This window comes from Solanum verrucosum, unplaced genomic scaffold (genome assembly GCF_900185275.1).
Source record: "Solanum verrucosum unplaced genomic scaffold, falcon-dt-bn FXZP01000860.1, whole genome shotgun sequence".
Taxonomy (NCBI): domain Eukaryota; kingdom Viridiplantae; phylum Streptophyta; class Magnoliopsida; order Solanales; family Solanaceae; genus Solanum; species Solanum verrucosum.
Window position 1 is genome coordinate 170,540 of NW_026020617.1, and position 18,000 is coordinate 188,539.

At 33.4% G+C, this 18,000-nt stretch overlaps 1 protein-coding gene and 1 pseudogene across 1 annotated transcript; both read right to left on the reverse strand.

Annotated features, from left to right (window-relative positions):
* Positions 1 to 11,268: 11,268 nt before the first annotated feature.
* On the reverse strand, positions 11,269 to 12,112 carry LOC125811352 (uncharacterized). The gene is made up of 3 exons (XM_049490855.1): positions 11,861 to 12,112; positions 11,551 to 11,625; positions 11,269 to 11,436 (listed from the first exon to the last, which is right to left on the reverse strand). Exons 1-3 carry the CDS (start codon positions 12,110 to 12,112, stop codon positions 11,269 to 11,271), a joined length of 495 nt encoding a protein of 164 aa, XP_049346812.1.
* Positions 12,113 to 12,463: 351 nt separating this feature from the next.
* On the reverse strand, positions 12,464 to 13,947 carry LOC125811353 (uncharacterized; annotated as a pseudogene).
* Between the last annotated feature and the right edge of the window lie 4,053 nt (positions 13,948 to 18,000).

Below are 18,000 nucleotides of genomic sequence, written 5' to 3' on the forward strand. Positions count from 1 at the left end.
AGCTGGCATAACAGACTGAATTGGTCGGGCTGCAAGACTCGATTATTCTTGGCTTTCTTAGCTAATGCCTTAGCCTGACCGTCTCGCCTCACCCCCTCCACTTTCTTCACAAAATCCATTACCTCATTAAAGCTTTTCCTGCAGAGGTCATGTGAACAGACAATACCTGTAACTCAGAGTTTAGTCCATTAATGAATAGGCGAATCCTCTCTTCCTCAGTAGTCACGAATTGCATAACATATCTAGACAAAGCATGAAACTTGGCCTCATAAGCAGCCACAGACATACCACCTTGCTCTAAAGCCATGAACTCATCCTTCTTACGATCCCTCAAGGTCCGGGCACATACTTCTCCAAGAATAAAACATGAAACTAGGTCCAAGTAAGTGGGAGTAAAGTTGACGACCTGCATTCCACATAAGCTCTCCACTACTGCTTAGCCTCACCTTGAAGTTGGATGGTCACAAACTCTATTCCGTGCTGATGTACAATTCCCAACTTATGAATCATGTCATAACAATCTAGGATGAACTCATATGCGTCCTCACTGTTAGAACCATGGAACACAAGCGGTTTCAATTTCAAAAATTTAGTCAACATCTTATGCTCATTACCAGTCATAACTGGACCCAACAAAGGACGGAAGAAAGAATCGGTACCTACAGTTGCACCTACCTTGGAAACAGTGATAGCGATAAGGGGATTGGCGGGAGCTTGAGTTGCTTGAACAGAGGGAAACATTCCAGGATCAACCAATCCTTTTCGGAACGACATAATTTGTTGAGCTAACACTAGATCTAAGGGATGAATACCTGTAGTCTCAACCTGCACTTCTTTCTCTTGTCCAACATTCTCCTTATCCTCAACCTCAACATTCTCCTCATCCTCAACCTCAATATTCTCCTCTATCTCTTCATGATGCGCAAAAGGATTCTTATTCTTGGGAGCATTGTCACCCGAAACTCCATCCCTAGAAGGTGCCACCCTTCCTCGGCCTCTAACCTTAGCTCTTCCTCTACCCATGCCTCTACCGCGACCTCTCAGTGCAGATTCCACAGCTGGCGCATTAACGGGAGCTACGGGCCTGACGCCGTTGAACATAATGTTAACCATCTGCAGATAGATGAGTGAAAGAGGTTAGATACCAATTCAGATCGCCAGATACCAATTGGAATCAAGTTATAGCACGAAAGGAGACAAGAGAAAACAGAGAGATTTCCTAAAGTCCTATAGTCTCTCAAAAAAAAGTACAAACGTCTCTATACCATTCCGCAAGACTTTACTAAACTCGTTTTGGTACATTGAGATCAACGAACCTAGGCTCTAATACCAACTTTGTCACGACCCAGACCATCGTGATTGACACCCACACTAACCCTCGGGTGGGAGAACCACTACGACAACCCAAAATAAACAACTTAACCAAAAACTATGCATTTAAAGATACAGAAACAAGTTTAAATGCTAGAGGAAAATAGAGTTCCCATAAACTCCAAAAGATCTAACAAAACAAATGCGGAGGTAATACCTATAAGCTGAAAGTCAATGTACCAAAACTCTAACAAGGATCATAAGTCTAAGGAAATGGGTACAACCCAATTAAATATAAGAAAATCTAAAGTACTAGTCTAAGTCCGAAATTTAGACATAAACAGAAAGAGAACTCATGGCAGCCTGGAAGAACTGGCTCATCCTTGAATTTGATTGATCACTGATCTTCTAAGCGAGGTCTGTCAATAGCCGCCTGAAAATACCCTATACTTAACAAAGAAAAAGTAAGTGCAGTATTAGTACACAACAACATTGTACTGATAGGATCATGCGGCTATCCCAAGAGGCGAAACATACATAAGCCATTACAACATAATAATAACATGCATACACCGGACATATAAAATATCAATATCATTTACGAATAACGTACAATTCACAATTCTCAAGATATACAGTTATTTCAAGTCATTGGTCCTCTAACGGAACCCACACCCAAACTGTTAGTGTACCGGTACGTGGTACCCGTTCCAAGTTAGTGTGTCAGATCGTGACACCCGTTCCATAATTTATGCCGGTTCGTGGCAACCGATCCTTGTTAGTATGTCGGAACGTGACACCCGCTCCATTCTAAAAACCACAATCACAATCACAATGTATATTCTCACAATCATACCACAAGAGGTGATTTGTGACATGTAGTTCTTTGTTCATACTTATTTACGATTAGTGTGATCAATAATGCAACATTTACATACATACATGCATTATAATGAAGTAATTATAAACATATATCACACCAACATGAAATCACAACCATCACCTACCTCAAACAAAGCTTGAATCCCCTATGAAACTTGATCCTTTCCTTTTCGGATTCTCTCCGCTTGTTCTTGGTCTACAACAATCAATATAATGCTAGTATCTATAAACAAGAATTAATTACTCAGATTTTTCCACCATAATTCCTAGGTCAAAACCCTCCCACATCGATAATTACCCAAGAAACTAAGTTCTACGCATCCAAACATGGATTCGGGGAGTGAAAACCTTACCTTTAGCCTCAAGAATGGTGGGAAACTATCGAGAAAGCACCTGGGGTCGTCTCCTAGCTATCAAAGTCGAAACCTGTAGAATAAAATGATTTTGAGGTTTGTTTCTGACTTAAATCGCGACTGTCTCGCCACAACGGTCCTCACCCCGCTACAGCAGCCCCGCCCTGGCGGGAATAATTCCCCCACAACAGCTTGCACGGAAATAGTGATCAAATTAAAGAATTCCAAACACCCATTTCACAACACACCTTTCTCCCATGACACTCAGAAAATATCCATTTATGCTAAGATCAATTCCGGAAGTTCTACTCGCCTAAATTCAATTCCGTAAAGTCGTACGGGTTCCTTAACGTTTTAGCTATCTAGTCATGTAAGCAAAATCATAATTAGATATCTTGTTTGTTACCATATTTCCCTATACCTCACTAACTTCAATTTAGTTTCTGAATGGGGATTAGTGGTATGCTCCCGTTTACCCTTGCTTCTGAATTCTGATTTAGTGTTTGTTTTTGATTTGATTAATTGATTTTGAAATTACTTGCAACACATTATAAATTATGATAGATATATAATAAATCGAAGAAGATGAAATTTGTACTCCCTAACTTTTTTTTCATCTCATTTCATTTTTGTGCCCTCTTATATTTAGTGAGAATGTAATATATGTTTTATATCTAGTACAACTATGTGGATAATTTATGAAAGTGATTTTGCAATAAGGAAAATGAGAAATGAATAGCTAGAAATTCTAAAAGACAATACCTATAATGCTTGGACAGAGGTTGGTTTGAACTCTTATGTAACACACTTACCTTCATCTAGTATAGCAATTTGACAATATATTTTTCCGAATAAATAATCTACATTCAAGAATCAAAATCATAATCATAAACTGAGCAAAAATAGCCACTAAACATAATGTATGTTAAATTGTGATAATAAATATAGAGATTTTCTCAAATTTCTTCATTGTCTTGGTGAGGGTGAAAGAGGAGCATAAAGATACTATGTTGACAATGCTTTCTCTCTGTCTTTATTTACTAGTTAAAGAACTTTTAGTTGTTTGGATACTTAACAGTCAAAGAAGAAGATTTTTAAATGGGGATTGGTGGTTTGCTATAGTTAAGATTTTGAATTTTAATTGAAATATAATTGTGCATGGGTTTACAAGTTAGTTGGGGAAATGAGAGATAAGAACGTGCAGTTTTTTTTCTTCTTTTAAATTTTAACTTTTTATGCCTCTTAAGTATTTAAATTGGTACAAAATTATCCTTCGTCCACCTTACGGCCTTAAAATACCTTTGTCGTCCACCATTTGGCTCAAAAATACCCTTGATGTTAATCCTTTGGCTCATATTTACTCTTAATTTAAATAGTTTCCTTAAAGTAAAAGTATTATTTATTAAGTTGCTTAATGTGGTTGGTCCAAATTTAAACTCTTCTCAAATAAATAATAAAAAACATATTTTTTAATTTTTTTTTTTTTTCATAAATCCGCATATGATTCATATTTTGACATGATACACTTCAAAATAATATTGAAAAAATAATTAATTTCATGATATCTTCCTATTGACCTATTTTTAATCAACCCCAACGTTCATTTTCTCTTTTATTCTCCTTTTTAAATATCTTATTCTTAATTAGGATATCCGGGACTCGAACTTGAATTGAACTCACATGTTTATATATTCTTTTAATTTGTATTATTTCTATGGTGGGATTAGGCTGGGGATTAGAGAAATAATTATTTTTATTCTTTTATTTTGAATTTTGGGTACACACAAAAGAAAAATGCAATATTCATACATATTTGCTTAATCAAGTCATATTTTATTGAACTAATTATTTCTATATGAATACATCGTTATTTTCCTCCTTTTTTCTCTCATTTTTGTCATAAATTGAAAAAAATAAAATTTAAAATGGTGGAAAAGATCCAAATAGAATTTTTTTTAAAGAGATAAGAAAAGTTTGTGTGTGTGTGTGTAGAGAGAGTAGATTACTTCAAAAAAGTGTGAATTACATGGGAATTTTGGGGATTAGTATGAAAATCCGCAGGAATCTTACTTTCCTAGCAAATTTTCATACTAATCCCTAGGAAAATCTCCATTTTTCTTGTAGTGGATGCCTAACCTCTTTTTTAATTTTAATCTACTATGAAATTCAAAATAAACCATGTGAATTTATTTATTAAGTAATTTCAAATTATTTTAAGGAAAAATTACTTATTTACACCCTTTTACTTACCTTATCTATTTGTCCGTACCTTTTTTAAATATTTCAAAAATCCCTTAATTCTCCCAATTCTCAAAATCTTTCGGATACATAAATATTTCACTCTTCATTTTAGAATAGACTCACGCTTACCACTCCCTTTTTCACTCCATTTTCTCCCTAAATTCTCTCAACATCTTTAGCAACTACAAATTTCAGAATCACTTTTGATTTTCAGAAGGTCTCTCTCAAGTCTACTAGTTTCAAAGTTCCGAATAGGTAGGAATTTTATTCTCCATTGTTGTCTTCTTCGTGTTTTGTTGTCTTCCTGATACATATGGATCATGGTCAATCATTTAGTATTGGTGTTTCTCAAATAGATTCCTCTAATGCTAATCGTACATATGATTCCGATGATGAAAAATGGGCGAAAAATAGATCCAAATGATTGCATGACACTTTAGTGATGAAGGACCAGAACAGTGCCAAGTCAAAAACAAAGGTTGAGAAAACCCCCAAAAAAGGGGAAGAAAAGCGACACCTGTCATTTCCTGACCTCCACTGCCTAAGGTATGTGTTTTCATAACCTGTTCTATTTTTTTGTTTTTGATATGGCATTGGTTGTGTTGGGACATAAATAGTTTGATACATTAATAGTGAAGATACATTACTTTTCAATTCAATGTTCTAATAATCTGTTTGACAATTTTCGATTTTTAATCTGTTGAAACCCTAATTTTTGTTAAAATCCTATTTTTGTTACGTTGTTCATTTGGTCTGTTGGGTCTACTTAAATTACTTCATTTAACAATGAAGATACATATCAATACAATATTATTGTAGTCTGCTGTTGATTTTGTATTTTATTGATACATTAAACCCTCAATTTTTAGTAATGTATTTTGTAGATTGTAATTTTAAACGTGTATCATATTCTTTGATGTTTTCATTCATGTATCTACCATCATGTAAATATCAAATACAGTAAAAATCTTCAATTTTAGTACAGTTTTGAATTGGTATTTGTAATGTATCATCTAATAAAGTTAATTTTGATCTCTTGTCAGTACTGTATATTATAGATTGAAATTTTTTCATGTGTATCAGATTCATTGATTATTCCATTAATGTATCTTACATTATGCTCATATCAAATACAGTAAAACCCTCAATTGTAACACAGTTTTAATTGTTTATTTATAATGTATCAAGTAATAAAGTTCATTTTGATTTGTACCTAACAGTAATGTATCTTATAGATTGTAATATTTATGTTTATACCAGATACATTATGTTATGGATTTTCAGTTTTTATTTAATGTATCCCATATTTTGCTAGAATTTTAGTATTATATTTAATGTATATACTTGATTTTTAGATTATATTTAATGTACTATGTAACATAGTATGTTCATGTTACACTGTGTAGTATTATGTTAGTCGATATAGGTAGGTATCACATACATTCTAGTTTGATGATGTATCAAATTTCTAAATGATGTTTCATTTACTGTTAATTATATCATGTGATTGAGATTAGACAAGTACAATATTATGTTTTGTTTTTTGTATTTTCAGGACATGAAATATGTTATCAAAACGATACCAACCCATGCATTGAGATTTGAAGCAGCGTACAACACTGAGTTTGTAAATGAAATCAAAAAGTTCATAAGCGATGACGACATTGAACTATTTAAGAATATAATTTTTGGATCATATTTAAACATCCCAAAATGTAATTTTCAGGGACAAATTACCAAGTGTATGTTGTTGTTGGAGTTGCAACAGGACAACACTAAGTTGCTGCATATTCGACGTGCTAACGGGAGTGTATTGCAATTTCGTATCAAGGATTTTTTCATAATAACTGACCTTAGATGCAAAGGAAATGTTAAAGATTTTACATACCCAGAATCCACTCCTAGCCGGTTATTACAAAGGTACTTCCTTGATGCAACTACCAGTTTAATTAAGAATCGTTTTGTTCAATGCTTTCTGAGGGCAACTGGGAGACCACAAAGGATGGCGTTCAAATGGCTATCCTGTACTTTGTACATACGTTTATTTTTTTATGAACTTGGTGAGACTTCAATACCGGTCGACGAATTCTTAATGGTTGAAGATGGTAGGTATCAATTATATCCCTGGGGTCAGAATGCATTCACCAAGTTGATTAAATCACTCAGGCAGAACTTTAACCTTCATAAACAGATGTATCGTTTATCTGGCATGCCTTATTCCCTGAACGTATGAATTTATGAATGTGCATCTAGTCTAAATTCAAAGATTACTGTTGAGGAAGAGAATGTTATCCCAAGTATTTGCAATTGGAGGGTCGTGGCTGTAAAGCCAAAGTTTGGAACGTTTATGTCTATCATTTTCTCCGAGGTAACATTCATTTTACATTTGTAAAAAATAGTTTTTTATGATACATATTTTTGTCATAATATTCAACAAATTTTGTCATTTAGAATGCATGTTCAAATATTATTCCAACACCAGACAAAGTTGCAGCTCTTGATTTATGTGACATTCAAGTTGCTCATCCTCCTGGACCATCCACATCAGTAGTTGATCCAAATGAAGTTGAACCAAAAGACATTCCAGGTTTCTAGAATTTCACCACAAGCCCTCCTGAGCAGTTGGTTAGTCTGTCAGAGCAGTTGAATGTGCCAACAAACCAGTCATTCTCAATGCCAGATGAACCACCTACCCCTGCTGATGATGTATCTTTTGACCAGGTCCCTTCACATGCCCAAAAAGCTAAGTTTGTAAATTCTGATACTGAAGAACTGAAATAATATATGAAGGATTACGTAAGTAATGATATCGATTTTATTTATATTTATGTATATTCACTATAAATACAAAACTAAATGTCAATTTGTTTTTTTGGTAGGTTGACAAACAATTTGAGTATCTTGAGGCTTTAATAAAGGAATATCACTCTCAGTTGATGAAATCTAAGCATACGGAGGACAACCAGCCACCCAAGATAGTGTATTGTATATGTAATTTTTTTTGTGTATTAAGTTGCATAGGTCGTTATGTTCTCAATTTCATTGATGAAGGATGTGTCCAACAAGTCTATGTTGTGCATTGTTGAAGTTTCCAATAAAAAATGCAATGATGAACATCAAACAAGTACCTTTCAGTTTGATCAACAACCAACCTCACAAATACAAATGAATTCTGCCCATAATGACCAAAACATTGGTGTATCTAAGTTTGAGGTTGAAGATCAGGTTTATGTTACTTCATTGTGTAGAGGATAGTTTTTCTGTCATTGCATATATCAAATTAAACAATATATCAATAACATATTTGTTTTAAAAAACTTGTTCTACATCTAAAAACACATATTGATGATACATTAAAGAATCAACAAGAAATGAAGGATGTTTCAAAACTCCAATCCTTTGATCAAAATATTCATCATACTACATAAACAAGTGAGCATAAGAAGGTACTATTGTCATTGGAAACTACTATTATGATATTTCAACATTATTTTTGATACATCAAAATGTGTGTATGTGATACTTTGCAGTTTTTGTGTGTGTTTATGATACTTTATTTTATGATACATCATCCATGTTGATATATTAAAGTTTGTGTGTATGATACATTACAGTTTAATGTATCATTATTTGTACAATATGCTATTATTTAGGATGATCCATCAAAAATAGGGCCTCAACGTCTCAATGAAGGAATAATAAAAGAATATGCTTCAGATACAGTTCAATAAAACATCAGTGAATCTGTGCCACAACCAGTTACATTTGATACATTGGTAAAATTATTATTTTTGTATCATGTCACCATCATATAATTTATTAAATTTTATTAAAATATTAATTTAAATCATATAGGATTCTACCACATCTGGCACAATATCATTCGGAACTCAAGAAGCCATAGATACACTTATCACTGATCTAGGAAGACTGTCTATTCCTGCTAAATCACTTAGTGTTGTAAATCCACATGATTCAACCTGCAGCCATAATTTCCTTTCGGACAGTCAATTACCCATTGATATTCCAATCACAGCGATTGTTGTTCGAAGCTAATCAAAGATTCCTCTGACACGTAACAGGCTTCCTTCAAAAAATTTCCAATCTTCATATTTGAATTCTTTTGGGTCAAGAGAAAAGGAAAAAGAGGACTTGGAGGATGACATTCATCCATGTTGTCCATTTGAAGGTTGTGGCATTACATACCAAGATCAGTCCAATCTAATTGATGAGTATATTCAGTGGGTTACTTGGGGTCTTCTCAACAGTCAAGCCAATAAGTAAGTTTTATATTTATTTTTTGATGAAATTTACCACAGTTGATCCAAAATAACAGCTCTTTAATACAATCAATAATACAGGAAATCAACAGAGGATAAATACAGAGCAAAACCCTATTCATTTGGGTTTGAGATGATGAATTTTGTTGTTGCATTTCTAATTGACAAAAAATGATTCTATGTCATGTTACAGCCAAAAAAATGTTGGACTACTAAGGTAAGGTTGCCATTTATTTTAATGTATCTAATACATTTATTTTAATGTACATGATACATTTATTATATATATATATATATATCAGATACATTTACTATTAGATACCACTATTAATCTATCACTTTTTCCTTCATTTTTAAAAAATATATAATTATGTTTTTACTATTTTTGTGTAGCACATCAATGTTGTTTTTTACTACCTTCGTAAGAAATCAAAACTCTGCAACATGAATCAATACAAATACACAACTGTCAATTGCTTGTTCAATACACACATTCACAATACCCATGAAAGGTACTATAATAACCAGGCTGATGATAATATTTTAACCCAAGAACACATTGACCGTGCTTCTGTTGTATCTGTACATGAGAGGTCAATCACCAACATCATGAAAGGATTTTCAATCCCAGCTGAATTACCATGGCATCTTGTGGATGATGTTTACATTTCGATTAACTGTGGACGATTTCCTTGGGTGTTGGCTGTTGTTGAATTGAAACAGAGTTTGATACGCGTGTGTGACTCTTCTCTAGGCTCAAGGAAACAACACATTCTGGAGAGATAAAAAATTGTCGAGGATGCTATCTTCTTACCTCATTGACAATGAATTCTTTGAAAAAATTGAGCGAAAAAATTGGGCAGAACTTGATGCATATAAGGACAAAGAATCTGGTACACTTATAAAGCCTCAACATCCTTTCAATGTTGAATTTGTACAATACATCATGCAACAAGAAAGTGATAGCCTGTAAGTATTTATATTCTTGATTCTAATCATATGTGTAAGTTTTTTTACAAATCCAAATTCTACATTTTGTTGTAGGGACTGTGGTTTATATGTAGCTATATTTGTGGAGTTTTTGAGCGACAAACTTGTTATACCACCTGATGGTTTTCTTTCAAGTTATCTACGCAATAGATATGCAGCATTGTTATGGAAATATGACAGCGACAAGGCCAAGGATGGATATATTAGTGAGAATGATGATCCACAAAAGCCTAAGGGTCAATTCACATGACCACTTGAAGGATATGTGGTTAACATAGAGTAGTATTCAACCATGTTTGCATAAACAATGTTATATGTTTTTTTATTTTTAAGACAAATTCACTTAAAGTTTTAGAGTGTATCTTTAAAAACTTATTAATATTACAATATTTTGTTAATTCTTAAAAAATATGTCTTCAATATGTTGATTTAGATAGATTATGGTCCACTAAAACTTTTGAATTATACATTTTTTGTTTTACAAAGTTAAGCTTCACACTCATAACTGATTGAGTTAAAGTAAACTGGTAGTTTAGATATGAAATAACATATATGATACATAAGTTTAATGTATATAACACATGAATTCTATTCATCTATACTACTTACGTATATGTGCATGATACATGTATCATATCCATATATATATATGATATATCATATACAACAACACACAAATCATAGCAAATTACTATATTGACCGGCAATACTATTAACAAACAATGTATTAAAACTACAGATGTACCTAATAAACATTTAATGTATATGATTCATGATTAACATGCACGTCTATATAAAAGCCAAATTTTAGGGACACTTAATTTGTTTAAATTATTTATCAAATATAGATTCAATTTTGATGAAATTACACTAATTATTTTTCAAAGTTGATACATTCATAATTTCTTTATTTTTTCATCAGTATTTCAATAATTCTCTATTGAATATAACATTGACACAAAAATCTCAACAACTTATTAAGTTGAACAACAAATCTCATAATAAATAAAGTATTAAATTAAATCGTGTAAACAATACACTTTATTTAATCTAAATACTAAAGTAAAAAAATCTCTACAAGTGCAATTTATAGTTCAGGAACACAAATGTTTTTTTAAAAAAAATACTTCACTTCTCTTTCGGGAAGAAAGTATAAGTTCTTCTGTTGTGACCTTCTTGTCCACAGCGTCCACAACAATTCTTGTTAACTGTTATCTTCTCATCTGCATCTTTTTTTCTTCGTTTCTTTGGTTGTCCAACCAATCTTTGTATCTAGGTGGCAACATAATTTCATCTAAAACATAGTCTGGAACTGACAAATCCTCCTTATCTGGCATTGGAACCATAGCAATCTCAGATGTTTTTGCTAATGCATCAGGCTTGTAGTAATCAAAACAATATGAATTCATATCTGTAACATTCTTCTACTTTAAAACTGCAATTGCATGTGCGCACGGTATCTCATGTAGTTGAAATCTTCCACAACTACATACTTTCCGCTCAAGGCATACAATGTATCTTCTTCGAGCTTTATAAACCGAGAAAATATATTCAGACGATGGAACAACCTGAAAACATTAAGAAGTTAGTGATACATTACATGAAATGACATATTTTGTATCCTTTCCATAGCAATGCTGATCAAACAAGTAGATGATACAAGTTTAGATACATAAAATATAAAGTTATGTATATTGATAAATACCTTCATCTATTAACATTTAGATGCGTTTACAATCAATACCTCCTCAAATCTTCTCCATAATGTTTCCTTTGTATATGATGCTATTTCTCTAGTTTTACAGTTTCAAGAACCAAATAGAATTCTAACCTCTCCAAAAAAACTAATATAGGTAACTGACGTGCCTCAACAGGGTAGCCATTGATACATTCTGTGATGTTCGAAGTCATCATTCTACCTCTGTTTACTGGTGAATGAACTCTTGACCACTTCTCATATCCAACATCCTCAAGGTAATCCTTCACCCTATGATCAACTTTTACCACCTTAGTCATTAATTTATCAAAATCCTCCTTACGGTATGCCTTTGCCATTGAGTAGAATAGATCACTTAGTGTGTTTTTGCTCCTTTTGAAGTTTGAACATACAGTTATCCAAAGATGCCATATGCATGCACAATGAGGTACATTTGGAAACACAATGCTTACACTCTTCATAATACTTTCATTTCTATCTGAAACAATACACATGTTTTCACGCTCGCCAAATGCATTTTTTTGAATTGTTCGAAGAACCATGTCCACAAACAGTCATTTTAAGTGTCTACAACACCATATGCCAATGACACTATGCAACTTAATTGCAAAGCAACACACATTTTATTTTTTGATACATAACATTTACACTATAGATACATTAATTATACAAATAAAATAACTTCACAATTACAAAAGTATCACAAAAGTCATACATGCCCCATCCAGTGTGCTCACTGATACAAAAGTACCTTTGTAAGCGCCACCAAGATGTGCATCGTCGACTACAACTATCGGTCTGCAGTAGTCAAACCCTCACATCAATGGTCTCAAGGCTATGAAAACATACATGAATTCATTATTTTCCGACTTGTGCATTCTTATATATGAATTTGGGTACACAGTATTTAGCATGCATATGTATCTCAACATCTGCCTATATCCATATGATGGTTTACTACTTAGCATTTGTAGTGCACGTTCCTTAGCACACCATGCTTGTTGATATGATATTTCAACCCCATAGAATTCCTTAATATCATCAATAACATCTTTTGGCGTATGAATTCGTTTATGATTTACCAATTTAGGGGCAATCAAACCACTAATAAACCTAACTATTGCTTGTACTTTTGTTAGAATTCTATCCCCCCATTAGACACGTATGTTCAGTATTGAAGTATCTCACTTTGAATACATCAGATTTCTTTCTACACGAAGCCTTTAAACTCCAGCCACATTCATTTATATAATAGATACATTTCAAATATACAATGTTACAGTTTTTAACAATTTTTCAAATAATTATGCACATTAATGTATCATCCATAATAATGACCACAACAACTACTTTACAATATTTTTATATATCAAATTCAATAGTTTAGCACGATACACACAATGTAAATCAGCTAATCATAATTATCATACCAATCTGTTCTAATCATCAGAAACCAACAAACTTATCACTATGATACATATACTAATTACAGTTATGTATCACACACATTAGAAATATAAGTCTATCATCATTAATATATCTAAAAAATGAAGAAAACTACTTCAAATTAAAGATCAAACACTCCAATACCTTTTTTATCTGATCTCTTCACTCGGAAATTGAAGTTGTTCTTTATTTTATATTTTGCCATTATATCTACGAGTGTTGCTTTATCCTTATACAACTAACTCGTCTTCGCATCTGTACTCTTGAAATCAGTTATGTAATTTGTAGCATCTAATTCTGAAATATAATATGAATCACAAATTCTTGATTCAACCAGAGCAAGAGCTTTTGTATCTCTTTTTGTACATTCGACGCACATGATTTCTCCGAATGTACCATCAAAGTTATGTATCTCTCCACCAATCTTGTCTATTATATCAATACATAGTGGATACATAGCGAACCCAAGCTCATTCCTTTTCACTTCCAAATACAGTTTCACACCCATGTCGTTCTTAATTTTCAATGGACACGAGTTTCCTTCTACGATGTATCAAATTTCAATATCTTTTCTAACAACATCGATCTCTATTTCGTCTAAAATCAACGCTTTCAATTTCATAAATGTAATAGATTGTCCAACGACAATTCCATCAACTTTGTAACCTTCATAATTAACACCGCTAACCCAAATTCTAGAATCCCGTAACAAAATCGATATATTCATCTTCTAAAGCTGCTTTCTTCGAGTTCTAGGAATTTAGCTCTTTTTTTTTACTGTAATTGTTGATAGATGAAGAAGGTGTAATTTTGAAATTTAAATTTCTGAATCAGTTACGTAAATGGATGGAAGGTTAACAACCTGTCATGCGTGAATTGTGGGAATTTAAATTATTAAAATCAAATTTACGTTTTTCTTTCCTTTTTAAGCGCAACAACTCCTAATTACAATGTATCATATATAATGTATCTCGTAACCCTTAATGTATCTAGATGCTCATTATTTTACGGGATTTATTGCAAGATGAAAATTAGAAGGGAGAGGATGTAATTTATATCCTATACTATGTCATTCCTATAATTTTTACTTATTTTAATGAAATGGGTCTAAAATGCCCTTACACAATGAGATTTGGTACAATATTGCCCTCCATCCACCTTATGAGTATGATCCGTTAGACATAAGGGTATTTTTTAGCCAAAAGGTGGATGACAAGGGTATTTTAAGGCCGTAAGGTGGATGGAGGGTAATTTTTTACCAATTCAAATACTTGAGGGTTATTTTAGGCCCTTCTCCGTTTAATTAATTTCCAAACAAAGAGAGTCATATTAAAGGACAACATACATTACTTTGTATATCTTTCTATTTATTAGTTTTTATTTTCAAATTTTGATGATTTATGTTACTTAAAGTTTTTTTTAAGTGATTGCACTTTTTTTTTTTTTTTTTTAGATTCTTAGATTTTAAATTAATTTTTTTTTTTTGTGGTGAGTTCTTTTTACAGATTTTCTATTAATTTTAAAAATGAATGAAAAATAAACTACCCCATTTCTACAAGTAACTACCGTTTTAACTTATTTTTTTACAATAAGTTTTTAAATTTTCTTAATGGCAATTATTGTTTTTTTACTATCAATTTTTTAATAGATTTTTTTAATAATAATTATTGTTTTTTTGTGGTTCTGACACGTGACACTTTTTTCTTCTCCTATTATATTTAGACAAATTATTATTATTAATTATTATGTTGCATCTTTCTATTGGAAAAATTTAAATTCCAAACTATCAAATTTTCTCCCACCCACCTGACCCATATCCACATTTATTGTCCCAGATGCAATTAAAAAAGAAAATTTCATAAATAGTAAAGAGATTAAACTTAATAAGTCTTCTTAGCTACAGTTTCCCTAATTACGCTTCATAACTGTAGTTTCGTTTGTTGTAGGTATTTTCGTTTGTATAATTCACTTGTCGTTTGTATAATTCGCTCGCCAATATATAAAAATGGTTAGTATATAAAAAATTTTATTTGTACATTTATGAATTTTTCAGAACTTATATAAATCAAATGTATCAACATGATAATTATATACAAGCTAGGGTAATCATATACAAATTGAATCTATACCATTAGGAAATTCTGAATTTATACAATTTGGAATTGAATTATGCAAATTCTGAGTTTATACATTTAGGAGCGGAATTATATAAATTCTGGATATGGACCACACAATTATGATTGCAAGTTAGTGGAGAATGGTAATTGAATTAATTTATAACTATGTTAACTAATTAACCATATTATGCTTGTTTATTCGTGTAATTTTCCCTTTAAAGATCCATCAGAATTAAAAGATAGGATTGATCTCTGTCCCCCTTAAACCTATTTTTTTTTCATTTGATGAAATCTATAATAATGTAGGTCACTTGTAGATAATTAACCTAGTGGTAGTTCAGAACTTCAGATGCATTGAAAATGTCTTCAACTTTAAACAACATATTGTCATAGACTTGGACTTCAACTAACACTCTGTGTGGCACTCGAAAACTACTCATGATTCTTTCACAGTCTTTTAAGCTCAAGTAAGCCTTTTCAAACTTAGATCGCTAAGAGAATGAAGAAAGACACAAGAGAGTTTTTAAAGAAGATTGCTTGCACTTGCTTGCTTGGTTTACAAATGAGAGTCTCTCTATTTATACTACACTCCTAGGGGCTAAATTATAAATAAATATTGTTATACAAGTCTCTACATATTTACAAGTTGGTCCTTCGTCTAGAATTCTCTACAGGCTTAAAGAATTCTAAAGCCTTCCAAGAACTCTTCAAGGATATTCTAGAGTCTTCCCCAAATATCTCCAAGACTCTATATTCTCCCCCCCTAGGATAGATCAATTATTCTTTCATTTTATGCGTAAGTGGTATGCCAAAATGGTCGGTCATGACACTCTCGCCCACGTGAAGCTGTGACACCCGCGTCGCATTGCTGTTGCGAGAACTCCTGATTTTGTCTTTTAACTGCCACAAGTCTTCATACCGTTCCCATGCGGCTTCTTCATGTGATTGTCCCTTCCAATGAATGAGAAAACTGGAAGTGTCTTGTTGTCCTCTCTTCCTCTTGGCGTGATAGCCAATAATAGCCTCAATTTCCCAATCTTGTGAGACAGTAATAGTAATTAGTGCCCGACTTGATTGATTTCGGCTAGGATAATCCAATTCTTCGTGGTATGGCTTGAGGACACTAGCATGTAAGACCTCATGAATCTTGAAATGAGGAGGTAATTTTACCTTGTAAAGATCTTTCCCACCTTGGCAACAATATTGAACGGGCTCTCGTACATGCAAACTAAGTTTTGGTGTATGCCTCATAGTGCCTTGAACTGTATTGGATTAAACATCACCAGGACCATGTCTCTAACCTTTTCATATGTGGGACGATGCTTGCGGTCAGCATATGTTTTCATCTTTCTGATTGCCTTGTCCAAATACTACTTAACAATGTCAAGCTGTTCTTCCCATTCCTTGGTGAGGTGGTAAGCTCCCAAACTCTTCCCTCGAAATGTGGCTGGTAGCGTATGTGGAGTTTGGGGTTGTTGTATGGCTAACTCAAAGGGTGTGCACCCTATGGACTCGTTCTGCTGCAAGTTATAACAAAATTGTGCCATGTCTAAGAGCCTCGCCCATTTATTCTGGTGTGCACTCACATAGTGCCTCAAGTAGAACTCTAGTAAATCATTGACTCACTCTATTTTCCATTCTTCTGCGGGTAAAAATTAGTTGAGAAGTGCAACTTTATGCCAAGTATATCAAACAAATCCCTCTAAAAGTTTCCAGTGAAGCGGGGGTCTCGATCAATGATGATATTTCTTGGCCACCCCCAATACTTCACCACATTCTTGAAGAATCGTTTGGTAGCCATTTTTTCAGTGCAACCAGCTATGGCAGACATGAAGCTAGCATACTTCTAGAATCTATCCACCGCGTCCATGATCATCCCACACCCGTCGAACTTCGGCAAATAAGTGATGAAGTCCATGGTCACACTCTCCGAAGGATGCTCCACTACATGTAGTGGTTCGAATAGTTCTCCTGGTTGTCATTGCTCCACTTTGTCTTGTCGGTACTCAAGACAGGTCTGCATATTAAATTTAATATTGTCCTGCATACTTGACCAATAATAGATTGCTTAATAAATGCCCTTGTGCAACATTGCCTCAGATTCCCAGCCCACGGCGTGTCGTGGCTTTCTTTTATGTTCTTCTGCCTGATAGTCTCAAAATTAGGCATGTCGTCCCTCCGATTGGCGGTGAGCAATAGTCTGTCTTCCACCCAGAAGTGTCTTGTCTTGCCTTGGGTAGCTAACTCTATAAGTTGCCTTGCATCTGGATTGTGTTGCATGCCATTCTTAATAGTATCTTGGATTTCACAGTGGATTGTAGTGATGGCAGGAAGTTCAATCTTTTTACTTAGAGCATCAGCCACAACATTGCCCTTGTCTAGATTGTACTCCAACACATAGTCAAACGCGGTCGGGAAGTCCTGCCACCTAGGTTGCATTGAGGTGAGATTTCTTTGTGACTTGAATTAGTTAGTGGCCACTTTGTGTGTCTTGATAATGAACTTGGAGCTTAGTAGGTAGTGTTTCAATGTGTGTAGGCAATGCACTATGGTCGTCATCTCCTTCTCTTGCATGGTGTACCGTTGTTCGATCTCATTCAGGTTACGACTCTTGAATGCAATGGGGTGTCTATCATACATCAAGACGCCCCCAATGGCAAAGT

Excerpts from the sequence above, each read along its gene's own strand:
- LOC125811352 (XM_049490855.1), bottom strand. The coding sequence starts at position 12,112 with ATGGCAAAGGCATACCGTAAGGAGGATTTTGATAAATTAATGACTAAG. Across the intron at positions 11,626-11,860 it reads TCTATTTGGTTCTTGAAACT|GTTGTTCCATCGTCTGAATA; the intron begins GTAAAACTAGAG and ends TAATGTTTTCAG. Across the intron at positions 11,437-11,550 it reads TTGTATGCCTTGAGCGGAAA|CCTGATGCATTAGCAAAAAC; the intron begins GTATGTAGTTGT and ends GATTACTACAAG.